A 24,305-nucleotide genomic window follows, 5' to 3' on the forward strand; every position below is an offset into this window, starting at 1 on the left:
CTGCAGTACTTGCAAAACACAAAGCAAACTTTATAATGTGAACATTAAATATTCAGTCCAAATACTAATATTAAGCATTGATTTTCTTCCAATTCTAATGCAGCTGGAAGCTGACAATGAAGTCCAACCTAAGCTCTAATGTTAATGGTGTAATAAACCCGGTAATTTTCTTTGCAACAACAATTAACGTTAGGTACAAAATTATTTTCAGAAATCAAAAATTTGAGCCAATGTACCAAATTTATGATACCAATGAGTCTGCAAGCCTGTAAATGGAGGAGCAGAGTTTCAACAAAATTTACATTTGTTATGGCTTTTTGTGGTGCAGGGGTTTTTTTGTAGTGGGAGAGGGGCTGCAGGGGTGGCTCCTGTGAGAAGCTGCTAGAAGCTTCCCTGGCTCTAAGTTGGACCCACCACTGGCCAAAGCTGAGCCCATCGGCGATGGTGGAAGCGCCTCTGGGAGAACAGATTTAAGAAGGGGAACCTGCAGCGGGGGAGGAGATTGGAATGTGAGAGGAACACGTCTGCAGATACCGAGGTCAGTGAAGAAGGAGGGGGAAGAGGGGCTCCTGAGGAGGTTGATGCCGCTGCAGCCCGTGGTGAGACGGCAGGCTGTTCCCCCCCAGCCCATGGAGGTGAGTGGGGGAGCGGAGGCCCCCGAAGATGGCCGTGACTGCATGGAAAAGCCTGCGCTCGAGCAGTCTGTGACTGAAGATGGGTCCGCGGAAAGGGCCCACGCGAGGCAAGTTCGGGAAGAGCTGAAGCCCGCAGAAAGGACCCACGCCAGGGAAGTTTGTGAGGAACTGCAGCCCGCGGAAAGGACTCACGTTGGAGAAGTTCGTGGAGGACTGTCCCCCGTGGGAGGGACCCCACGGTGGAGCAGGGGACGAGTGAGCAGTCCTTCTCCCCCCGAGGAGGAAGGAGCGGCAGAGACAACGTGTGGGGAGCTGACCCCAACCCCCATCCCCTGTCCCCCTGCGCCGCCGGGCGGAGGAGGGGGTGAGAACCGGGAGTGGGGCTGAGCCGGGAAGGAGGGAGGGCTGGGGGGAAGGTGTTCTAAGGTTCGGGTTTACTTCCTAATATCCTCGTTTTGTTTTGATTTGTAGTAAATTAAATTGATTTTGTTTCTTCCCCAAGTTGAGCCTGTCTTTTGCCCGTGACCATAAGTGGCGAGTGATCCCTCCCAGTCCTTATCTCGACCAACGAGCCTGCCTTTGTATTTTCTCCTCATCCCGCCGAGGCCGGGGGGGTGGGGGGGAGTGAGCGAGCAGCTACGTGGTGCTTTGTTACCGGCTGGGCTCAAACCACGACAACGTTTTATTTTGAAAGAAAATTACCTCTCATCGTGTAAATGTTCTGAACTAATAGAATAGGTGATCTTCTCCTTGAGAGAAATAACCACGGCCACTCAGTAACAACCAAAGATAAGAAGAACAAGAAAGCAGTATTGGAAGCATATTACAGAAAGATACGTGCTGATAATGTATTTTTGCAGGCACAAAGCAAGTCTTTAACAGTAGGTGGTTATGATTGCAAACAGGTAGATATAGCTTCAACTCTGGGTATGCTATACTCCTGGCTGCAGTAGAAACCTATTGTAAGATTCAGTTTGAAAACTTTAATTTTTATTTTAGTTATATATGCCTATTCTTAATTTCTTTTCTTAAAATATGGGGTACTGATGCCAATAAAAAGAGATGGATTCACAGGCACCTATAAGAATGTGAATGGTTTTCAAAGCAGTAGACAGAAAAGGAGGGGGATTTTAGGAATATACAACAAAAAAATTCTAGTATGGGCAAAAGAGTAAGAAGTTGCAACTAAATCTTAAACATATTCAGGGTCACAAAAGTGTATATTAAAAGTTCAGTAAAGTTTTCAATGGAATTGAACACCTTTGCTTTCATCTCATAATGTTTATTCCTCCCCAAGTTTCAACTTTCCGAATGAAAAAAAAATTTCCAAGCCCATCATGGAGAATGTAGAGGGAAAATTGACAAAGCCTGTATTGTAACTACCTTTTCCAGATTAATTTCAAAGGCCTTGCAAAAAAATGAGTAAGCTTTTTCAGCCAAATCAGAACATTTACTCTGCCCAAACTCTATCCCTCTGAGCAGCTTTTGTTGCAGATTCTGGTATCACAGATTCCCTCTTTTATAGAGAAAGGAAATTAAAGGAAAATGGAAAGTTCATAAAGGTAGACTGATAGGGAAGATAGGAGAACTACCTAATTCTACAATATTAAATGTTTTTATTATTACACTCCTTGCTACAGTTTTGCCGTTTAGAAACTGCATTTTAAAGAAGAGAGAATTTAATTTTACAGAACAGTATATTGCAAAATGTCATCTGTTTGCATCTCATAAGGGATTGATCTCGTGGAATAAATGTTGAAACTGAAAGTCATCTAACTGCTTAGTCTTTTCTGTTGTTCCCTACTGTTCCTTATTGTTAGTTCATGTGCAATATTTGTGTTTGAATGAAGTGCTTTTTTCACAATCCAGAGTTTCTAGTGCTGTGTCCCTGATTCTGTTAGCACTTAAATTTGTGTCTAAAATTTCATCTACTACTTTGTACTGCAGACATGAACTACACTCACAACAGGCCATCTTCTTTATAGCAGCCCTGGGTTGTATCACAGTTTTAAAAAAATTACTCTTGCTTTCAATAAAGAAATAATCCCATATTCAAATAAATACCATGTAAAGACAGCTGCTTGCTCATTGAATGGTCTCCAGCAGCAACACAGGCACTAAAAGGGCTGGATTGGTGTTGGACAGATCTCAGTAGCAGCTGTGGGGTGAAAAGAAGATGACCCATAGGTAATGCAGCTTTCTGTGAAGAACCGAAGGAGCACAGAAAATGCTATCCATGCTCCATCCTTCTCCCTTTTCAAGTGCATGGTGCAGATTCTCTTAACAAATGGGCATCTGTAAAAGGCATTGTCAAGGGACGTTGTTACAATGGCAGCAGTCTGCTTTCTGCTTGTGGGAAGGAAACCCCGCATGATGAGTGCCTTTCTGCACGTAAATTAGTACAACGCTCCCAGAATCTTTGTGCTGGGTGACCACAAAGATGAACAACCAGATGAAAAATGTGCTCTAGTCAATGCAAATCTGAAGAAAATCAGTATATATCAAAGGAATTATTTATTTCAGTTTCATGCAAATATTAGCAACACCACAACCTCATCTTCTGCAATAAGGCTTTGTAAATTAGTATGCTTATTAATAAAAATTGAGCATATGACTTTGTCATCAACAATATAGAATGATGTAGAATGATGGTTTTTATATTAGGCACCTGTTGGTTATTGGTTTCTCTGGGTAATTAATTATCATATCCAGATGTATAGGGTAAGGAACCTCTCAAATCAGGTGTGAGTACAGATGCAAAATCTTCATTTTGTATCAGAAGAGTAATCTCAAGATGGCATTTTTGCACAATGTTTGTTATCCCCCAAACCATAACAATATATAGTTCTTTACTACATTTTAAAACAAAGACAATGAAAGCAATCATGGTTAGTCTGAGCAGTGAAGCTATAAAGCCACTGATCAGTACTTACGAAAGGGCACGTTCAACCCATGTGACAATGTAATTGCCACCAGCAGTGATGAACAAAAGTAAAATCTTATGCTTACATTAAAAACATCTAATATTTGTAAGAATAATGTTTAAATGTTCCCATCAATATTTTTAGAAAGTTTAGTGTTTACATTACTGCTTGAAATTAAACTTTGTTTCTAATAAAACTCTAATTAAAAGGTATGTTTAGAGAAAACAGCAAGTGTGGTAGGCATTTCATTTATTGTAATAAACATTAGCAAAGCATCACTGCCATAGTTTGAAAGTAAAACAAAATCACATACAATCCTTTGGTATTTGTAATAAACACTGGGAGAAGGGAGGTGGCTTTGCTTTATTCTGTAATGCTGCAAAACCCAGCATACATCCCTGGTCAGTCCTGAAATATCTTCTGCACTAGCTATACGAAATCTATTTCTCCTGTGTACTGGTCTCCCTTTCTTCATGTGACTATGTTAGGGATGTCTCTTGTGCATACAGAGAGGTATGCACAAGCAAAGCCTGAAGGCTGAATTTCCTGGGTTTCAGTATCAATGAAAAAATCTAGAAATAATGCCTCAATATCTTTGCCAACCTACCTTACTGATTTCTTTATAACTAATCCTACATATACTATGAAGTTACATAAGTAAATATAATATTGGGTAAAATTACAAAGGAAAGTAAGAGTTTGCTTGCTGGCTTACCTGTAGCACTGTACTGCCTTTGTCATTTTGACCATTACTAGTACATCTAGAAGCAGTTGAAAAGTACATGAAGAAAATAAAAAAATACAGCAACTTATTTTCAGTCACTACAGACCTGAATTATTTTCAAAGTGGTGATTGACTGATGACAGTTCTTATACTCTCCTGAGTAATCCAGAAATAAATCAACTAACCACCACTATTTTGTCTTTTTCTTCTTCTTTTTTTTTTATTTAGGCCACCATATCAGTGTGTTTCAGTAAGCATGGAGGCACTTCTGTATTGGAGACTTTGGTGTTCAGATGCTGATCATTCAATAGTTTATTCCAGTTCATAAAAGTGCGAGTAACAGGGAGTTTCCTCCGCAGATTTTTCCCCCATATATCCTCTGACAAAGCTTGAATGTCTTCCAGAATGGCAGTATGAAACTTGGTGTCCTGAACTTTCAAAAATTTCACAAAATCTGTGGCAAACTGACTTTGATCTATCACATTTAGAGTCTCACTCACGGACTTGCTGACGGTTACATGGAGGTTGGCATTTCTGAAGTAGTGTATCTGGAGGAGAACCATCCCTGTAACCTGAGTGGTAAATGGAGTCAGGGCAAAAGTCCAGTCTGACTTCCAAAGGCTGTTCCAGTGATTTGAAGGCTGGTACTGATGAGCCTCAATGCAGGCCCCAAACAGCTGCCTCTTCCCCAGGCTTTTTTTGAACACGCAGCAGTTCCCTGCAGGAAAATGGCAGCTCACGTAGGCCTTCAAGCCCTTGTGGAGGGCCTCTCGCCACAGTTCCCCCTCATCTAGCATCACACCGTGCAGCTGGGGTTTGCTGGTTACCCCACGCAGGTGGTCAAACTCGAAAGAGAATTTGTCCTGAGGGTCAAAGAAGCGGTTTCCCCCTAAGTCATTGTAGCAGGTCAGTAGTACAGTGCGCCCGTTTATTTGGACAGGAGTGAGGTTGTTCTTGTTGTGCCAAGCCCCCACGCGGGCAGCCTTCTGCCTCACCAGCTTGTCATCTTGTACCAGAGCAGAGAGATCTTGGACAACCTGCCCGAACTCCCCAGGAGGAGACTGGTGCAGTAGGCTGCAAATGAGAGACACCTTCTCCGGCTCACACAGCTCCTGCCTCGCGCACATGCTGGGGGTGAGGGCTATCCAAAGGGTGGGGGACTGCAGTGAGGGGAGGGCATGTGGGCCACATTGTGCTGGAGGGAAAAGGCACAAGATGGGGGGGGGGGGGGTAGCGGTAGTGGGAAAGGGCCTGTGCTGGGGGCCCGCAGTTTGTGACCTCACGGTGGCACCAGGGCAACGCTGGTGGGGGGCCAAGGCTGGGGGCTGTGCCGAGAGGGTGCAGGGGTGCGAGGGTAGGGAAAGGGCCCCGCAGGGAACTGGAGCAAGCCTAGGTGATGTCCTGCCAAACGCTGCCAATGCCACCGCAGTGAAGAGACTGGAGCAGGCGATGCAGAGCCGCCATGGAGGAGAACAGATATCCTCCTCCTGCTTTACCTCCTCCTCCTTTCACTGCTCTGCTTCCTCCTCCTCCTCCTCGTATCTCCCTGCCCTGCGACAACTGCTGTTGTGTGACCTCGCCCTGCATGCCTCCTTCCCCCCCAGGCTTGGGCCTGGCCTGTGCACGCATGGGGCCCCCCAGGTGGGTGGCAGGGGAGGACCTGGGGCACCCAGTCCAGTCTGGTCTGCCCTGGTCCAGTCAGGGCCGGCTGAGGCTGGTTGGGCGCAATGCTGGGCACACTCACCTCGATGATGCTTGCTGTTGGCACTCCTCTTCCCGCCATTCCCCACAGCTGCAGAATCCCTTCAGCCTGCCCACATTTCCCTCTTCGCACTGTGCCCCTTTCTTCACCCTGACCACCCCTTGTTTTCTTTCACACCCTTCTCTTTCTCTGGCCCTTTTTGTCACCTTTGCCCTCAGAGTCTCTGGGCGTCGGGCAAAAATATCTTCTTGTGTGCCTCAGAGCCTGCCGCATTCTCAGAAATCAGAAGACAAGGATGTTCTAGAGTATGAGAAAAGCAAAGTGCAAGCTTTTCAGGTTTAAAAAAATTAAACTTCTCCCTCTCCTCCCCTTATTAAAAGGCAATGACATGGGCCAGAAGTTTCCTTAACCTGATCTCTCGTACGTGGTTTTTGTCCATCATTCAGAATGAGTTCAGGACTGGGAAGATTGATTTAGACAGCACAATGAAGCTGCTTGAAAAACTGCAAATGCCTTTTGATTTCACACATGTAAAACATGTTTTCAAGGTGAGGAATATGTGGATTAAGCAATTAAATGCGTTTAGAAGTCCAGTTACATAAGTATCTTATATTTGCTGACTTTTTAAAATTAATGTTTTGAGAAGTGAATTTCATGCTAGTAGGGTGTGCAAAGTAAGCAAATAATTTGCCTTGTCCAGGTCATTTGTTTCTGTGTAATATAGATAACTGAGCAGTTGCATTAGAATCATAGAATAGAATCATAGAATGATTTAGGTTGGAAAAGACTTTTAAGATCATTGAGTCCAACTGTTAACCTAACACTGCCAAGTCCAGAATTAAACCATGTCCCTAAGCACCACATCTACATGTCTTTTAAATACCTCCAGGGATGGTGACTTAACCGCTTCCCTGGGCAGCCTGTTCCAATGCTTAATAACCCTTTTGGCAAAGAATTTTTTCCTAATATCCAATTTAAACCTCCCCTAGCCGCAACTTGAGGCCATTTCCTCTTGTCCTATCCCTTGGTACTTGGGAGAAGAGATCGACACCCAAGTAACACCATTTCTTCACCACACCAAAATAGTGTAGGGTGATGGAAACTATGTAGGTCTTGATTCCCAACTTTTTTGTAACATGGCCTCACCTAAGAAAAATGAAAACATTCTGGTTTCATCCCATCCAGCTGCTTCTGTGATCAAGCTAACAAGACCAGACATGCCTGTCTGATGCTGGGCAGAGCCATTAGAATGACTTCCTAAAAATGCTTTTGCCAGGAGGACCATATGGAGTTATCTCATCTGCTCAGGCTTCAGGTCAACCTAGATCCAGCACACTTGTGCATTCAATTTTCCGCTATACCTCTCCTCTGAAGTATTCAAGAGGTATGCCTGAATGGATGGGAATTGCACTCTAACCCCTGGGAAAGGATGTGGCCTTGAGATATAGCAACATTTAAGAGATTCCTATGAAGGTTACATGATACAGCTAGAAATTGGACTTAAAAATAAGTTAATTTAGTGTAGGTAAGCAAACCACCATCAAATGGATGCAGTTCCAGTGAGCAAATACTGCAAAATTGAGTGCTTTTGGACATACTGGGTTTTCATGTTCTTCAGGTCCCCTCTAGTAATTACTCAAAAGATCTGTGATTTTTCCATTTAGCCCATTTTTTTTACCAAAAATAACTGTTTTGTAAAGCTGTTTTCCTGAGGGAATGAAGCCAAGTGGCTAGATATATATGAGATTTCTTTGAGAATTTTGTTACCAGCTGGCTGATTCTGTCCAGATTTGACAGAGAATTAACTATGGCAAGTCAGAAACTTTTAGATCACATCATGCTGACAAGCAGGCAGGCAGGCAGAGGGAAGACATTAAGTATCTTGTTCCTCTCTCATTGTTCTCTGCCTTGTTGAGACAAGGTAAAACTGGCAGCTTGAACTCAACCCTTGCTAAAGAGGCTGCCTGTGGTTTTTGAACTTGCACTGCATTGAGAGAATTGCCAACCTTGAGAATCTCATGAGAACTTGAAACTATTTCTCATTGCTTCCTGTATTTTCCACCTATTTTGCTTTCTGACAGAAATTTGAGAGAGATGATCAATTGTGGGTAGAGAAGAGAGCAATTATTTGAGGAAGTGACCTGCATAGAACAAGTCTGATCTAGTTGTATTTAACAATATAATATACTCAACAGTCTGATCTAGTTATTTGTAGCAGTACTGTTAGGTATTCTTTGCTATGTGAGAGAGATTTGAGTATATTCAGTAGTTTTGGGGTTCAAATTGTTCATCAGTATAATAATATGTAAAAAAGCAAAACAGTCTGGAAGGAAATCTTACTGGCATCATTGTCAGTAACTATCCAACAATAGTTAATCAAATGGTTATACGTGATGAAATCAATTTTATAGAAAACATAGTTTTTAAAGAATAATTTGCTTTTTTCTTGTCTACTCTCTTTGATTTTATTTTACTATAACGATCCTTTGAGCAATATCAGAATTATGAACATTAAGATTTTTAAGGAATAATACATTTTCATATAATTCTTCCCAAGACCGAGTCTTTGTCAAGATACTTCTTTTTCTGAATAGCAAATATTTGATGTGCATTAATAAAAATAAGAAAAATAAAAATCTACAAACAAATTTTTTAACAATCTTTTTTTTATATCGACATGATTTTCATAACTTTAATTTGAAAAGCTCTCCTGTGTAGTATTATTGCCTGTATTTCATCAAAAGGCAACTGAGGTAGAAAATTTAATTTTTTGCCCAGCTTTACTTTGTGCCAATACCTAAGTGAATGTCTCCTGAGTCCTGATAGATTGTTTAATTGCAAAATAAGTTGGTATTTCCTTTTTCTATTTAACAGGTATGAGTAAATTTGAAGTTTTCTTAAGATGTTAAAAATTAGATTGAGGATATCAACCTTAGATGTGGGATTTCTCAAGCAGTAATGAAATGCATATTATTAGCATTTTGTATTTAATTATTTTCTTGCTGGTGATTTCTCTTAAAAATGATCATTACAATACTCTTTCACAAACTCAAAGCAAATACTCAAGTACTGATTTGTAAAATTGTTGACTAGAACTTCTCATGAAATTTACTTTTGTACTTGTTTTGTACTTGTTATTTAATGTATTCTTACTTTTATTGTTGTACTTATTCAGACATCTCTTAGCAGAAACTGTACTGCATAGGAAGAAGCTGGTAATGTATCATTAAGCTTTTAGTTTTTATGGTATCTCTTCAAAACTAATCTAAATTAGTAGTAACAAAAAGTCTTCATCAAAGAGCAGCTAGAGCTCAAGTAAGCCATTTCATGTTTATGGACACTTTTGGGGAAGCTATACTAACCATAGTAGGTGCCATGCTATTAGATGCTGAAGTTTAGCCTCTTTGGTAGTCTCAGTTTAAAGAACCAAAAATTATGAATTTTGATCAGCTTACAGTGATAATCAATAAGGTAATGGATTGCCATTTATTTACGATAGTTGTGAGTAAACTTTTCAGTAAATTTCCAAAGTTTCTCTTAATTTGGCAACTTTTAAGAATAATACAAGCTAAAATGTTAGAAATATCTATATTTCATATGCACAATTACATATTTCGTGTAGAAAATTTTAAAGGATAAATAAAATTGTTAAGCCTGAGAAAAATGTAAACGGCAGGAACGGTAAAAAAGTATTATTCTACTGAAATTCTCTTGCCCTTTTGATTTTTCTAGTGGCTTTTATACTGAAACACTGAAATTAATTAATGTGTTAACATTTTGTAAGCTCTATGAAAACAAGTTTACAGTATAAGAATTCTGAAAGTGTGAATAATTAATCTGAGTTAAACATTCTGGCTTGTTAAGAATAGAACACAATGTCATAGGTTATTATAAAGTATCTTGTCTCCAAACTTTAATAGTGTTGATGTATTGAAAGCCTTGGATCTCATGATAATTCGGTCATACTTATTTCATTTTTTTAGATTACTGTTTGTTGTGTGTTGTATGTAAAATTAACTGACAGTATTTACAATATGGTTTAAATTGCTGTTGGAGAGGCATTATATTAAACATATTTTCTACATGATAATTTTTATGGTGCAGATATATTTTACTGCATAGCTTTTTAGAGTTTTTTTATAATGCGGTTTAATATTGCATATGCGTTATATAGAAATTTATTGTAATTACTTAGGTGCTAATTATGTCATATGCTACATTTTAATTTGCATAAAATATTTTTAACACACAAAGTCAATTCTAGAAGTTGCATATAGAAGTAGAAGAATATAATTTGATACTGCATTGCAGTCACTGTTGCCTGAGGTTTTCTCTATTGTTCTTGCTCTTACGATCAGTTATAAGAGTGTTTTGTGTATATCTTTGTATCATTGCATATCTTTGTATTAACTGTTTTGATTTTTTTTTTTTTTTTTTTCCAGAAAACAGTTGACAAACGGAAGGGACATACAATTAATATAGAAGACTTCAGGGCAATTTATCGAACTATTGTACACAAACCTGAACTTCGTGAAATTTTCCGTGCTTACTCTCCAAACTGCAAAATTCTAGCTGACACCCAGCTCATTGAATTTCTCAGAAAAGAACAATATGAAACTGAAGCTTGTGAAACAACTGCCTTAGAAATTATTTTGAAGTATGAACCCATTGAAGAAGGTATGCATAGTTTAAGTATTTGATTTCTAGCTCTTATTTATTGTGCTTCTGACAGTGACTGTGTTTATATTTTTGAATACTCATCTGACTATGCAAATTGAACATTTTAAAGAAAACTAATATAAGCAATTATATTATGTATGTTGTATAATATATTTTGTAAACACTTGTGCAAAATATTGATTTTTTTAAAATTCAGATCTTTAAACATTGTGAATGTAATAATACAAGAAACCATTAATAAAGCACAATAAATTTACACAGCATATTGCTCAGTGATAGCATATTACATTACTTACCAGATCCGTCATTCTTACTCCTTGTTGCAACACACTAGTCCAAAACCTACATGTAGATTGCTTCAAACAAAACACAGTTTTCATACAGGAGGTGAGCTAATATAAACTGCACTAAATCTTTTAATGCCCACTGAAATATGTGAACAATCATTATTAGGAAACCAGACTGAATTTTTTTGTTTAGCTAAGTGTTCAAAAATAATTTCGCTTAATTATTTAGAGGAATATAAATATTGGATTACAAAGATGAAAAAATAGAAATTATGTTTTGTTAGTAACTGATTTGTTCTGTGGAGGAGATTTCTTTTAGAGGAAATCAACCATAATTAAATCAGTAATAATGGATAGATCTTTTATTTTTTTGTAATTTTCAGTATTAAAATCTGAAGACCGAGGACAGTATTTATGAAGACTAGAAAGTGTCAGAATTTAATGTTTTGTAATTTAGTTTGGTTTAACTGCTCAGTACTGTGATTCACAATCACAATAAAGTGAAAATAAGTTTAGTTAAACCAATTGCATCTCAAAGCAGACTTAACAACCAACATCATTCTAATCCTACTTGGGGGTCATGTTAATTGTTACAGCATTGTTGACATAGTAGAGATTTTTGCTTAAAGTTTATCTTACAAATGGAAAGAATACATGCTACTAGAGTTTTATATAGTTCTTCCATTTTGTACAATTTAAACCTACAATTTGTTTTAGGTATGATTCTCCATGAATCATACTTTTTCCACTTGGTATGTCCATATGTGAGTGTCATACGGCAGAAAGTTTAGATGTAGAAGTAATCTAATAACAGAGATTTCACAGAGGAAAACAACTTCTAAGGATGTATCTACTAAAAGGTTATATCTCTTTTTCTTTACCGAGAAGGACTGAAACCTTAGACAGTTAGTTACACTCTGGTTTGCCCTCAGCTGGATATGATTGGTAACGATATCAGGGATGCATTGAAGCAGTCTTGCAAATGTGGTGGACCCTCAGCAGCTTCAGTGGGCATGGAGTCTGGTTATTAATCTGTCACATCATGTGTCTACTGATGTCATTATCCATGTTACTGGGGTTAAAGTTATAATGAATTATTTATACTCTCCCAAGCCGAAATGCTGTTTCCATTTTGTTCTCTGATCAGCTTCTAAGAGGAGGTCTCTAAACACAGACTTCTACTATCACAGAATCATGGAACTGTTCAGATGGAAAGGGACCTCAGGAGGGCAGCCACTCCACCCTTCTGCTCAAAGAAAGGTTAACACTGAATTCAGAATAGGTTTCTCAGGACTTTTTTTAGTCAAAACTTGAAAACCCCTGAGGACAGAGATCCACAGCCTCCTTCATGTGCCCAGAAATGACTTCCAAATGTTCTTGCACCATGATTTTCCCATGGATGAAAGTGAGCCTGGCCAACCTGTAGTTCCCTGAATTGAATCATAGAATCATAGAATAGTTTGGGTTGGAAGGGACCTTTAAGGGTCATCTAGTCCAACCACCCTACAGTAAGCAGGCATATCTTCAACTAGGTCAGGTTGCTCAGAATCCCATCCAGCCTGACCTTGAATGTTTCCAGGGATGGGGCATCTACCACCTCTCTGGGCAACCTGTTCCAGTGTTTCACCACCCTCATCATAAAAAAATTCTTCCTTATAGCTAGTCTTAATCTACCCTCTTTTATTTAAAACCATTACCTCTTGGCCTATCACTACAGGCCCTACTAAAAAGTCTGCCCCCTTTAAGTATTGAAAGGCTGCAATAAAGTCTTCCCAGAGCCTTCTCTTCTCCAGGCTGAACAATCCCAACTCTCTCAGCCTGTCCTCATAGAAGAGGTGTTCCATCCTTCTGATCATTTTTGCAGCCCTCCTCTAGACCTGCTCCAACAGGTCCATGTCTTGAACTGAGGACTCCAGAGCTGGACACAGTACTTCAGGTGGGATCTCACCAGAGTGGAGTAGAGGGGCAGAATCACCTCATTCAACCTGCTGGCTATGCTTCTTTTGATGCAGCCCAGGATATGGTTGGCTTTCTGGGCTGCATGCATAGAAAGTCCTTGCACTTTTTGAAAATGAGTGCAACATTTGTTCTTCTCCAGTCATGGGGGCCTCCCCTGATCTCTATGGCCTTTCAAAGATGATAGAGAGTGGCTTTGCAGTGATATCAGCCAACAGTCTTAACACCCTCAGATGCATCTCATTTGGAACCATGGACTCTTATGTGTTCAGTTCTCTCCAGTAACCTCTATTTTATGTTAATCTCTATCTGCTGGTAGTTTCTTTTCTTCAACCCTGTCTGTAGGCACAAAGCCTACACCTTGTTGATGAAAACTGAGAAAAAGACAGCACTGAGTACTTTAGCATTATCTGTGCTTGCCATCACTAAACGACCTGCCCTACTCAACAGCAAGCCCACTTACTGCTTTTTAAAAACATAGCCAATGCAGCAGTAAAAGTGCTCCATGTTGCCACTGATGTCCCTTGCCAATTTAAATTCTGGTTGAGTTTTGGCTTTTGGAACAACATTTCATCATGCCTGAGCAGTGTTTCTATATTTGTCTCTTGTAGCTTGCCTACACTTTGACTAGCTGTTTTATAGTTTCCTTTTTATCCTCTTTCACTTTTACTCTGTCTCAGTGAATCCATGACATTGTTCTTGCTGCAGTAGAAGGAAGCTATCTAAGCAGCTGGCACTGGTAATTTAGCCTAGAATCTGGAGCTTAAGCTGTGTTCTACCGGACTTCAGTAATACTTTGCAGACAAAATATTTTTCTAACCAATGAGTTCTTCTTCCTATTGAGTCAGGCATACCTGAAGAGCTCATAATGTCTTCTTTTTTTAGCTACCATGGAAGGGTTTGCGTGTGGTTGTCATTGTTTTTTTAAGAAAAAGCTCCAGTCATATTTTGATGAGTGTTTAAAGTCATCAAAATAATATTCTGAAACCATTATGCAAAAACCTTATACATTTATTACTTTAAAAGACCTGTCTCACTTTTTTTTTTTTCTTTCTGTGTTTTAATTTCTTTATTTTCATGGTGCTCTCCTTTCTCTGCTCTCTTCTCTGTTATTTATCCTTTTCCCTTGTCCTTCTATATATTCTGTTCTACTTGCTGTTGGTCATCATTACAAACCATTTTTTACTTTATTTTTCTTAGGGTTCTTACCTGCCATTTTGTTTGTCTCTCATTATACTGTCTTCTCTCACTTGAGTCATTTAGCGATAATGCACACCCCCTACCCTGCAAACCTGAAGACATATATGTCCCCTTGACTTACTTGCAGAAGCAGCACTGTGTAAGATCTTCATAGGTGCCTGATCACCCTGTCTGAATCACGAGAACTCTGACATGACTGGAGGTTTGTTAAATCTGTAATATGTGTATTCTTCAGCTATTGAAGGCTGCTTCAAGTTGTGTAACATTTCTGCTGAGTTTTACTGAACATAACTTGAGGCAAAATTTGCAACTAAGCTAGGAAAAGGAAATCAGAGCTAACTGCATCTTGTTGCAAGCTGTTACTTTGTTCAGTGGAACATGAATCTCAGTTGTTTAACTTTGTTATTTTCCTTTGGTTTCCGGTCTTTGATAATGGGTGGAATTGATAACTGGTTAAGAAAAATGAACCAAAGAAGGGGAATATCTTCCTTTTGGGATAATAACCCTGGAATATCTATGCTGTTCATTCCCACTGTTGTGGAAAGAAGAAATTGGATGACTTTTTCAACAAGAAACAGAAGACATTTGGTGTTTCATTAAGAGTCATTCACTGTCCAGTAATAGCTACAAAACCTTTGATTTCTTATGCCATTAGTCTCTGAGGTTGCCTTTCAAATTAGAACATATTTTATTGAATATATTCTACTCTTTCTGAGAACTAATATGTTTACAAATTATATAATTATAGAATAAGTTACCAGTTTAAAAGGTTTCTTTTGGTTTGGGGTTATCTATTTTGATGGGAAAGTTAATAGCTATAAAGCGGTTAAACAGCGAAGAATATTTCGTCAGTTAGAAAACACATTTGTAAATACCAACTAAAGTTTCTATAGTTTTAATTTAATGTCTGGCTTAAATTTCAGATGCTGAGCCAAATTCTTGTTTGTTTCTTCATCTGTGATAAAACTGTTTGTCTTGTAATTGGAAATAATCTTACTGAATGAAATAATAGCTGTATTGTTCATGCTCCTTTGAGTGAACTAATACTCCCACTCAAACATATTTATTGGAAAGTTCCAGATATGATTGACATGATAGCTGATTCATATGGTGTTGTGATAGACCATTTTGTGTAACTGTCATTCTGAATTTGGTATAGAATATTTTTTCATCAGGATGATCTGTTGGACTCATCTGCCGTCCTTGTCCCGTGTATTGCAGAAAGGGAAAAGGGCAGATTTTGACACTTGATTGACTGGTTTGCTAATAGTAACAACCATTATCTGATAAACTTGATAGCACTAGTATGTCAAGATTAAGATGAAAACCGTGACTAGATTTTATATACAACATTGATAAGTCTGTCTATAACATTTAGTGTATCCCTAGCATTTGTGTGTAGAGAGAGAAGACTATTCAATGCTATTGAGCCAGATAACCCTCTGAGGGTACTGTAGCTAGTTCAGGAACAGTATGGAATACATTACTCTTTCATTTTTATTGTACAATTTAAATGTCTAACAGCAAAATGCTGCATTAACAGATTTTTCGTGTGTGTGCTAAAGCTTGCATTTTGGCTGAAGGAACCATTTTATGGAATTGACCATAAAAATTGTGAATATATGATTCACACTTGACAGTTCTGTCTTACTAACATCCAAAAATCAGTTTTGTTCAACACACAAACATTCAATTATATCTCGATTTTATTATTAATTTTGAATGGAAGTCTTGAGTCATTAAATGAGATTAAAGAAAACATGCCAACAAAATGCACTTTATTTTGTTTAAGCTTTGTATATATCTGTTTTTTAAAAAAATTATTGCTCATTTTTCAGTATTTGCATGGATAGGATTAGAGGCACAGTGAGGATTATTTACAGTGTAGTGCCATTCAAAGACTCTGCTCCTGTCTCTGTATTTTCCTGCTAAGCAGTACAAAACCAGGTCAAAAATACAACCCTGTTTTGAAAAAATTGCTTATTTTGTAAATAACAATATAAGCTTGGTGCATCTGTCAGATAAAAAATTTGAGTAATCCAGAATGTATTTGTGAATCAAAGAAAACATCTTCAGTTTATTCCTAGGATATACATTCTTTTAAACTTGCTTTTTGTATGTGCATGTGTTTGTGACGAACAGAGCAAGAGGGAGAACGTGCATTTGCAGGAGAGAACTTTTGATCCCATTGGCCAATGTAACCCAAATTTAACGGAGTAGAGACCTCTGTCAGATTTCTACAGATTTCATAAAAAATTGCAGGAAATAAGAAAGATGACTTAAAAATCTCAGCTAAGGCAATGGCTGAAGCTGGATTTATGAGACACAAGAATTCAGATGTGTGAAACAGCAGGTAAGCAACCAGTTTTAGGAAAAGCTTTCGTAAGAAGAGGACAATTGATTATGAGATACAAGTCCTTAGAAAACTAAACTGCAGCTCAGACAGATACTTTATTCCAGTATGCACCATTATTAGTTACAAATGTGGGTCTGGTGGTAAATAGATTCCCTGGAATATAAACTCAGAGAAGAAAAGGAATAACTGTATTCTTACTTTAGCCAAGGAAATATTTCTGTCTTTACTGTTCACTTAGATTATAAATGTTTCAGTCTGACATTAAGTAACCAAATAGTATGAAATTCTGTCTGATAATTTTTCTGCCGTGAGGCTATTATTATTTGATACTTCTAACAATTATTGAAAGCTTCCTTCTGCCAATATAGCAGAGTAACACCCTTGTCTCTGATTGCAAGTATTTCTCATGAGTTCACCCCTAAAATTCCCAGCAGACATATTTGTACCCATTTCAATATCCCTGGTGGCCAAGTAACATAAACATTTAGTTACCAATTAGGCTATTAGGAAACAAAGAACACACATGTTTAAAAACAGAGAAAACAACTTTTCCCCTGTTTCCCAGACTCAACTTCTGTTCAGGCTCCTCTCCTCCCCACTTCCTAGTCTCCACTTCAGTCCAGACACCTCTCCTCCCACCTTGTCATTGCTGCAGGTTGTACTCAGTCCATTCAGTGAGGAAACAGGCATTGCAGGAGGCTGTGGTCAATGTATAGTGATTTCTTTCTGCTGCTCCACCTTTGTCACACTTTTCTTTTGCTACTGCTTTCTTCTCACTTGTTTCGTCTGCTTCAGTGTGGATCCTCCACAGGTCTCAGTCCCTTCAGGGCAGCAAACATGAAAACTTTCATTTTTTCTTTCCATAAAGACAGAAAAATATTTTCAAAGAAGTTCCAAGATAAGTAAGAAAGCAGAATGTAATAAACTCTCAAAAACATAGGCATATAATGTAATCCAAGTCTTTTAAATACTCAGGTTATATCCATAATTCCTTTCTGATACGGCAGTATTTGTATATATGGCAGAGCTGGAATTTACCTTAACTGGAGGAAAGGGGAAAAACATTTTTTATTTTTAAATTATGTTTGGAAAAAAAGAATATTATTAATAAACTGTATTCCAGACTATCCAAAAGGCAAGGGCAAGAAAAAAACATTGAACTTTGTAAACAACAAGGAGCTATAAGAAGACAGAAATCTTTTCTTGCTTTCTCTTTTTCTTTCTACACAAAATGGATATATGTGCACGCTAACTACTGCTAAAGGATCCTAATGGAGAAAAAGACTGAGGTTTCTCTAGGGAAGAAATGTGAGGCCTTGATGAAAGTATCTTTTCACCACAGAATAGTTATGGAGATGAATCCCCATTTCTTTTAATGTAGAAGCAGAAAATGGCTGTAAATGGTCAGAAAATAGTATGACTGTGCTATTCCTCAAAACTTAAAAAGCACTCCCTTCTTCCTAACTAGTTTTCTGTCTTCATCAGATGAAGATAAGAGACAGTGCTAAAGAAACACAGTAGGTTTTCTCCACTGGTAAGAGGGGTGAATGAATAGTAGCAATAATAAAAAATTAAGCCTACCTTTACCTTAAACTATCAAAACTATGATATCTTCTACCAAACATCAGATCTCTGAAAATTTATTTTACTAGATGGTACGCCATTTATGTACACGTGATGCTCTTTTGCATATCTCAATTCACACAACTGCGCATGCTGCCAGAACCGTTAGTGCAAAGCCACTCTCTTCCTGCTTACAGATAGGTCTTACCATTTTACAGACTTGCTTGGCATTTTGGTAGTTCTCCAGAAACATGATGGTGACTTTAGTTGTATGCAGTTCAAGGACAGCAACTACAGATCCCTGAGAAAAAATTTTATCAGCCAATGTAATGTAAGGGCCTGTAATAAGCTATATAAAAATACAATTATTTTCAGTCCATTGATCAGACACATGAGCTGAACCTTTTACTGAAGTCAAAGAGCTTACCTGTTGGCTAAAAATGTAACACAAATTTACTTTATAATGTTTTCACTTTTAGGGGATTATGGTCATGATCGTTTTTACCTAAACATAAGTTCTCTTCCTGAGAATGCTGTAGTTATCATTTATCAATGACAAGAGCAGCCAGGAAAGCATCAGAAATAATTCAGAAAATAAGGAAAACTTTGGAAAGTCAGTATTTTTCACTAATTTAAAAGATAAATGTAAAAAAAAAGCCATGTAAGTATTGCTAGTAAATAAAAAAAAAAAAAAGGAGTTGCTGCCCAACTTGCACTTACACAAAGAAATATATAGAGCATGAAAAATAAATTAATCAAAAATGAAAACCAGATACTATTGATTAAAATCTTTCTCTTCAAAGGAATTAAGTCTACAATTCATGTAATTCGTTATAGATAAAGCATATGGGATGAATGTATTCTGTTTAGAGTAACATTTAAAAAAATTCAAAATTTTTTAAAGACCCAGAAAGTATAAAATTAATCTTATTGCTACCAGTATAAAACAATATAACATGTGCATGTAGATAAATCAAAAAAGTCAAGATACTAAATACGATACAACTATGAAGAGTCATCAGGGTAGCAATAAGTCATTCTGTAAATATGTTAGTTAAAAGAAAGATGAAGGGAATTCTTGATGTACTACCTAAGTACAATCAGGTGGCTAATATTATTAATGAGACCAGAGTAAGATCTCAGTCAAAAATATGAAAAAAAATGGGATAGGACATGCTTAAATGACTTAATCAGATCAGTGAAGAGAAGTTGACAAATCCCGAGTTCTTAGAAAATTGACTGTAACAAACTTGGCTAATACAGGTTACCTTTGAAAACACGTGCAGAATGGATGATGAATTGAAAGACTGGAAAAGATCAAATGTAATATCTATTTTAGAAAGGGAACATCCAAGGGACTAGACACCAGTCAGTTACCAGAAAAAACTGGAACAAATATTGAATATGTAATCACCTCTAAGATGGTAAGGATGGGTAACAGTTTGTCAGGACATTCCATGGTGTGATGGTTGGAGACCGTCTTGGGCTTAGTGACCATGAAATGGTAGAATTTTCAATTCTTGGTGAGGCAAAGAAGGTGGTCAGCAAAACCACCACTATGGACTTCCGGAGGGCTAACTTTGGCCTCTTCAAGGCACTGGTTGAGAGAGTCCCTTGGGAGATGGTCCTGAAGGGCAAAGGGGTCCAGGAGGGATGGACATTCTTTAAAAAGGAAATCTTAATGGCTCAGGACCAGGCTATTCCCATGTGCCGCAAGTCAAACCGCCGAGGAAAACGACCAGCCTGGCTGAATGGGGAGCTTTTGCTAGGACTTAAGAAAAAAAGGAGAGTTTATCATCTCTGGAGGAAAGGGCGGGCAACTTGGGAGGAGTACAGGGATCTTGTTAGATCATACAGAGAGAAAATTAGAAAGGCAAAAGCTCAGCTAGAACTAAATCTGGCCACTATTGTAAGGGACAACAAAAAATGTTTTTACAAATATGTTAACAGTAAAAAGAATCCCAAGGAGAATATCTATCCTTTAATGGATACAGAAGGGAACGTAGCAACCAGTGATGAGGAAATGGCCGAGGTACTTAATGCCTTCTTTGCCTCAGTCTTTAATAGTGAGTCCAGTCATCTTCAGGGTACTCCACCCCATGAGCTGGAAGGTAAGGATGAAGAGCATAACATACCCCCCTTAATCCAGGAGGAATTAGTTAGGGACCTGCTACGCCATCTGGACACTCACAAATCTATGGGACCTGATGGGATCCATCCAAGAGTACTGAGGGAACTGGCAGAGGTCCTTGCCAAGCCACTCTCTATCATCTATCAGCGTTCCTGGTCAACAGGGGAGGTCCCAGAGGACTGGAGGCTTGCCAATGTGACTCCCATTTATAAGAAGGGTCGGAGGGAGGATCCGGGGAACTACAGGCCTGTCAGCCTGACCTCGGTACCGGGAAAGATTATGGAACGGTTTGTTTTGAAAGCACTCACATGGCAAGTCCAGGATAAGAGGGGGATCAGGCCCAGTCAGCATGGGTTTACGAAAGGCAGGTCCTGCTTGACCAACCTGATCTCCTTCTATGACCAGGTGACCCGCCTAGTGGATGAGGGAAAGGCTGTTGATGTTATTTTCCTAGACTTCAGCAAGGCCTTTGACACTGTCTCTCATGGCATACTCCTTGAGAAGCTGGCGTCTCGTGGGCTGAATAAGTGCACTATTCACTGGGTGAAAAACTGCTGGATGGCCGAGCCCAGAGGGTAGTGGTGAATGGGGTGAAATCCAGTTGGCGGCGGGTCACGAGTGGTGTTCCCCAGGGCTCGGTGTTGGGCCCTGTTCTGTTTAATATCTTTATTGATGATTTGGATGAGGGGATTGAGTGCACCCTCAGCAAGTTTGCAGACGACACCAAGTTGGGAGGCAGGGTCGATCTGCTTGAGGGTAGGGAGGCTCTACAGAGAGATCTGGACAGGCTGGATTGATGGGCTGAGGCCAATCGTATGAAGTTTAACAAGGCCAAGTGCCGGGTCCTGCACTTTGGTCACGGCAACCCCATGCAGCGCTAAAGGCTTGGGGAAGAGTGGCTGGAAAGCTGCCTGGCAGAGAAAGACCTGGGGGTGCTGGTTGACAGCCAGCTGAGTATGAGCCAGCAGTGTGCCCAGGTGGCCAAGAAGGCCAATCGCATCCTGGCCTGTATCAGGAACAGTGTGGCCAGCCGGAACAGGGAGGTGGTTGTTCCCCTGTACTCGGCACTGGTGAGGCCACACCTCGAGTCCTGTGTTCAGTTTTGGGCCCCTCACTACAGGAAAGACATTGAGCTGCTGGTGCGTGTCCAGAGAAGGGCAACCAAGTTGGTGAGGGGCCTTGAGCACAAGTCTTATGAGGAGCGGCTGAAGGATCTGGGGTTGTTCAGTCTAGAAAAGAGGAGGCTGAGGGGAGACCTTATCGCTCTCTACGACTACCTGAAAGGGGGTTGTAGTGAGGTGGGTGTTGGTCTCTTCTGTCAGGTGGCTGGAGATAGGACAAGAGGAAACGGCCTCAAGTTGAGGCAAGGGAGATTTAGGTTAGATATTAGGAAAAATTTTTTTACTGAGAGGGTTGTCAAACATTGGAACGGGCTGCCCAGGGAAGTGGTTGATTCACCATCCCTGGAGGTATTCAAAAAGCGAGTGGACAGGGTACTCCAGGGCATGGTTTAGGGGGCATGGTTAATGGTTGGACTCGATGATCTTGAAGGTCTTTTCCAACCGAAATGATTCTATGATTCTATGATTCTATGACATTCCATGGAGAAATAGTACCCAGTTTTCTTCTGTGAAAGAATAACAGTGCTGGTGGATAGAAGAAAAATCTTACTTTTTAACACTGTCTTGTATTCTAAAAAGCAGGTTGAGGAAGCAGGCAAAATAACTACATGGTACATAAGCAACTCATTAGAAAATTACTCTGAGAAGTTAGTCATCAATGACTTAGAGTCAAATGAAAGGCTACATCAATCTACAGTTTCATTGAGCATTTTGTTGAGATCCAGACTTCACTTATGTCATTGATAAGTTGGATGATGGAATGGAAATTAGTTTTATTAAATTAACACCAGACCTTCAAGTATAATAGGGGACAAGATTAGAAGTCAAAGTGATCTTGGCAAATTGATGATATAGAAAAGAAGGATGGAGTTCAATAAGGAGAAGCACTATGTTCCATTTAGGGCATCAAACATCAGGAAGGAGGTTCGCCAGGTGGAAAGAACAATGAAAATTATCAGAAGTCTAAGAAAACCTAACCTAAACAGAAGACGCACTGAATTGGATTTGTTTCTTCTGGAAAACGGTGGAAAGAGGGGAAGTGTAATAGCAGTCTTCATATGTGCCTAAGACTGTGAAAAAAAGGAGAGTAATAGTACAAACCAGAACAAATATTTCAGACAGCAAGGGAGTTTCAGGGTAAACATTGTGGAAAACTTTCTAACAATAAGGTTACTTAGGTGCTGAAATGGGATTACTAGGATGTCTTTAAGAATAGCTTCGACAGACTTCTGGTAGGAATAGTGTCTGTAGGGTTAAGGACAACAGTGTATGTATGTACGATGTCTGGAGGGTCTTCATCCTTATTTTCTATTTCTGTTTGGCATTTTAAAACATTGCAAGTTTTTCTAGTTCAAAAACCTGTGTAATTTAGAAATAATTATTTTCTTTGTGTTACCATCATCAGAACGATTTTCATAAATTCTCATTCAGATAGATAGAAAACTTTCAGTCTGTACAAATACTGAAGACTGATAATTGCAATTCTAACCTGTAAATTGTGATTCTTATAGCCATACTGATAATTAACAGGTCAGTAAGTGTTTTGGGTTTTGGTTTTGTTTGGGGTTTTTTTTGTCAAAAGTTTGTATACATTAACCTCTTTAAGTTATTGTTAACAGAAAGTAATCTTGGATTACTTACTGCTTAATTACCACTAGCCTACTATGGTGACAATAATAAGGTTATTTTAGAGCCACAACTGGGCAAAATCCCTGACTAATTCAATCTAGGTTATGTTTTGAAGCAAAGCTGACTTCTGAGATTATATCACTTGCAAAATTACTACATTTGAAGCATGACATTGGAGCAGCAGTTGGCAGTATAATGGATCTGTTTGTCATTAAATCAGTTAAAAACAAAACAAATGGGATGACTAGCACTGGTATGGAGGCAATTAGCACATTTTGTTATAGATCCAGTAATATAATAAGCTTGATTTGCAATTTACCTTTGTGGGCAGATATTTATTTTGTTAAGATGCTTTTTTTATTTCAAATACTTCTAATTTAACCATTATTTCATTAGTATTTATTTTGAGTTTTCCACTACTGAGGAAGACATTTGGTGCTAGGAATCATAGTTTCTGCAAGATTATTTTGACAGTCACTGACATTTTGGAGAACAATTTCTGTTCTTTCTACAGAAAAAAAGATTCTCTTTGTGCATTTACTTTCCAAAACTAAACAACAAATATTTTCCTTTATATTAGGATTACTGCAAACTCTTTTTACGGTGTCCATAGAAGAATAAAAATGTTAGAACATGTTTATTTCCTCTCATAATTTTGAACCACAGCAATTCAGCTCCAGAATTGCACACATCTGATGTTTGTGTTTATATTGTTTGTTATGAATTTTAAAATTGCAGGAAAGTGTTATGCTGTATAACCTTTAGCAATGTTCAGAACTGGCTATTAAAAATTATGGAAAATACACAGATATAACCATCAGTTTAGCTTCACACCAGAATTTTTTTTGCTTTCTTTTTTGTTCAGTGAGGAAAAGAAGGCAAATGTCATTTGAAGGATTTATAAGGTACATGAGCTCAGAAGACTGTTCGATATTTAAAAACAATCACAGGACCGTCTACCAAGATATGAACCATCCATTATGTGACTATTTTATTTCATCTTCTCACAACACCTACTTGATATCTGACCAACTAATAGGACCCAGTCATTTATGGGGATATACCAGGTATTTAGATACTGGTTTTTAATATTTTAAATGTTCTTTGTTGGTTTTTTTTTAATGAACTGTCACATGTAATCCTGCTTGGCAATAAGGAACAAAACCATCACAGATATCAGTAGAAAATGTGAGAGTGGTATTTTATTTTGTGTGTACACTTCTCAATATATTTGCCAAACCATGTGTTCATAGTCTGGAAACAATCTATTTTTTCACTTACATCTCAAAAAATCTACCTTGCAGCAAATGAAATCTATAGTATGCTGCACAGTATATGATTAAATCAGTTTTTAATCTCAACATGCTATGCAAAAATAAATAACTCCCTGAAATAAA

General features: G+C 38.6%; 2 protein-coding genes across 2 annotated transcripts in view; one reads left to right on the top strand and one right to left on the bottom strand.

Annotated features, from left to right (window-relative positions):
* Window positions 1-4,507: 4,507 nt before the first annotated feature.
* CAPZA3 (capping actin protein of muscle Z-line subunit alpha 3) lies at window positions 4,508-5,410 on the bottom strand. Its single transcript, XM_052789900.1, has one exon. It carries the CDS (start codon window positions 5,408-5,410, stop codon window positions 4,508-4,510), a length of 903 nt encoding a protein of 300 aa, XP_052645860.1.
* A 335-nt stretch (window positions 5,411-5,745) lies between these two features.
* Window positions 5,746-24,305, top strand: part of PLCZ1 (phospholipase C zeta 1) — a 60,033-nt gene continuing 41,473 nt past the window's right edge. The window contains exons 1-4 of the mRNA XM_052790221.1: window positions 5,746-5,759; window positions 6,410-6,533; window positions 10,428-10,662; window positions 23,774-23,975. Of these exons, the coding sequence (XP_052646181.1) occupies window positions 5,746-5,759; window positions 6,410-6,533; window positions 10,428-10,662; window positions 23,774-23,975 (575 nt within the window). The remainder of the gene's footprint in view (window positions 5,760-6,409; window positions 6,534-10,427; window positions 10,663-23,773; window positions 23,976-24,305) is intronic.

Source organism: Harpia harpyja, chromosome 6 (assembly GCF_026419915.1).
Source record: "Harpia harpyja isolate bHarHar1 chromosome 6, bHarHar1 primary haplotype, whole genome shotgun sequence".
NCBI lineage: Eukaryota > Metazoa > Chordata > Aves > Accipitriformes > Accipitridae > Harpia > Harpia harpyja.

Excerpts from the sequence above, each read along its gene's own strand:
- CAPZA3 (XM_052789900.1), bottom strand. The coding sequence starts at position 5,410 with ATGTGCGCGAGGCAGGAGCTGTGTGAGCCGGAGAAGGTGTCTCTCATT.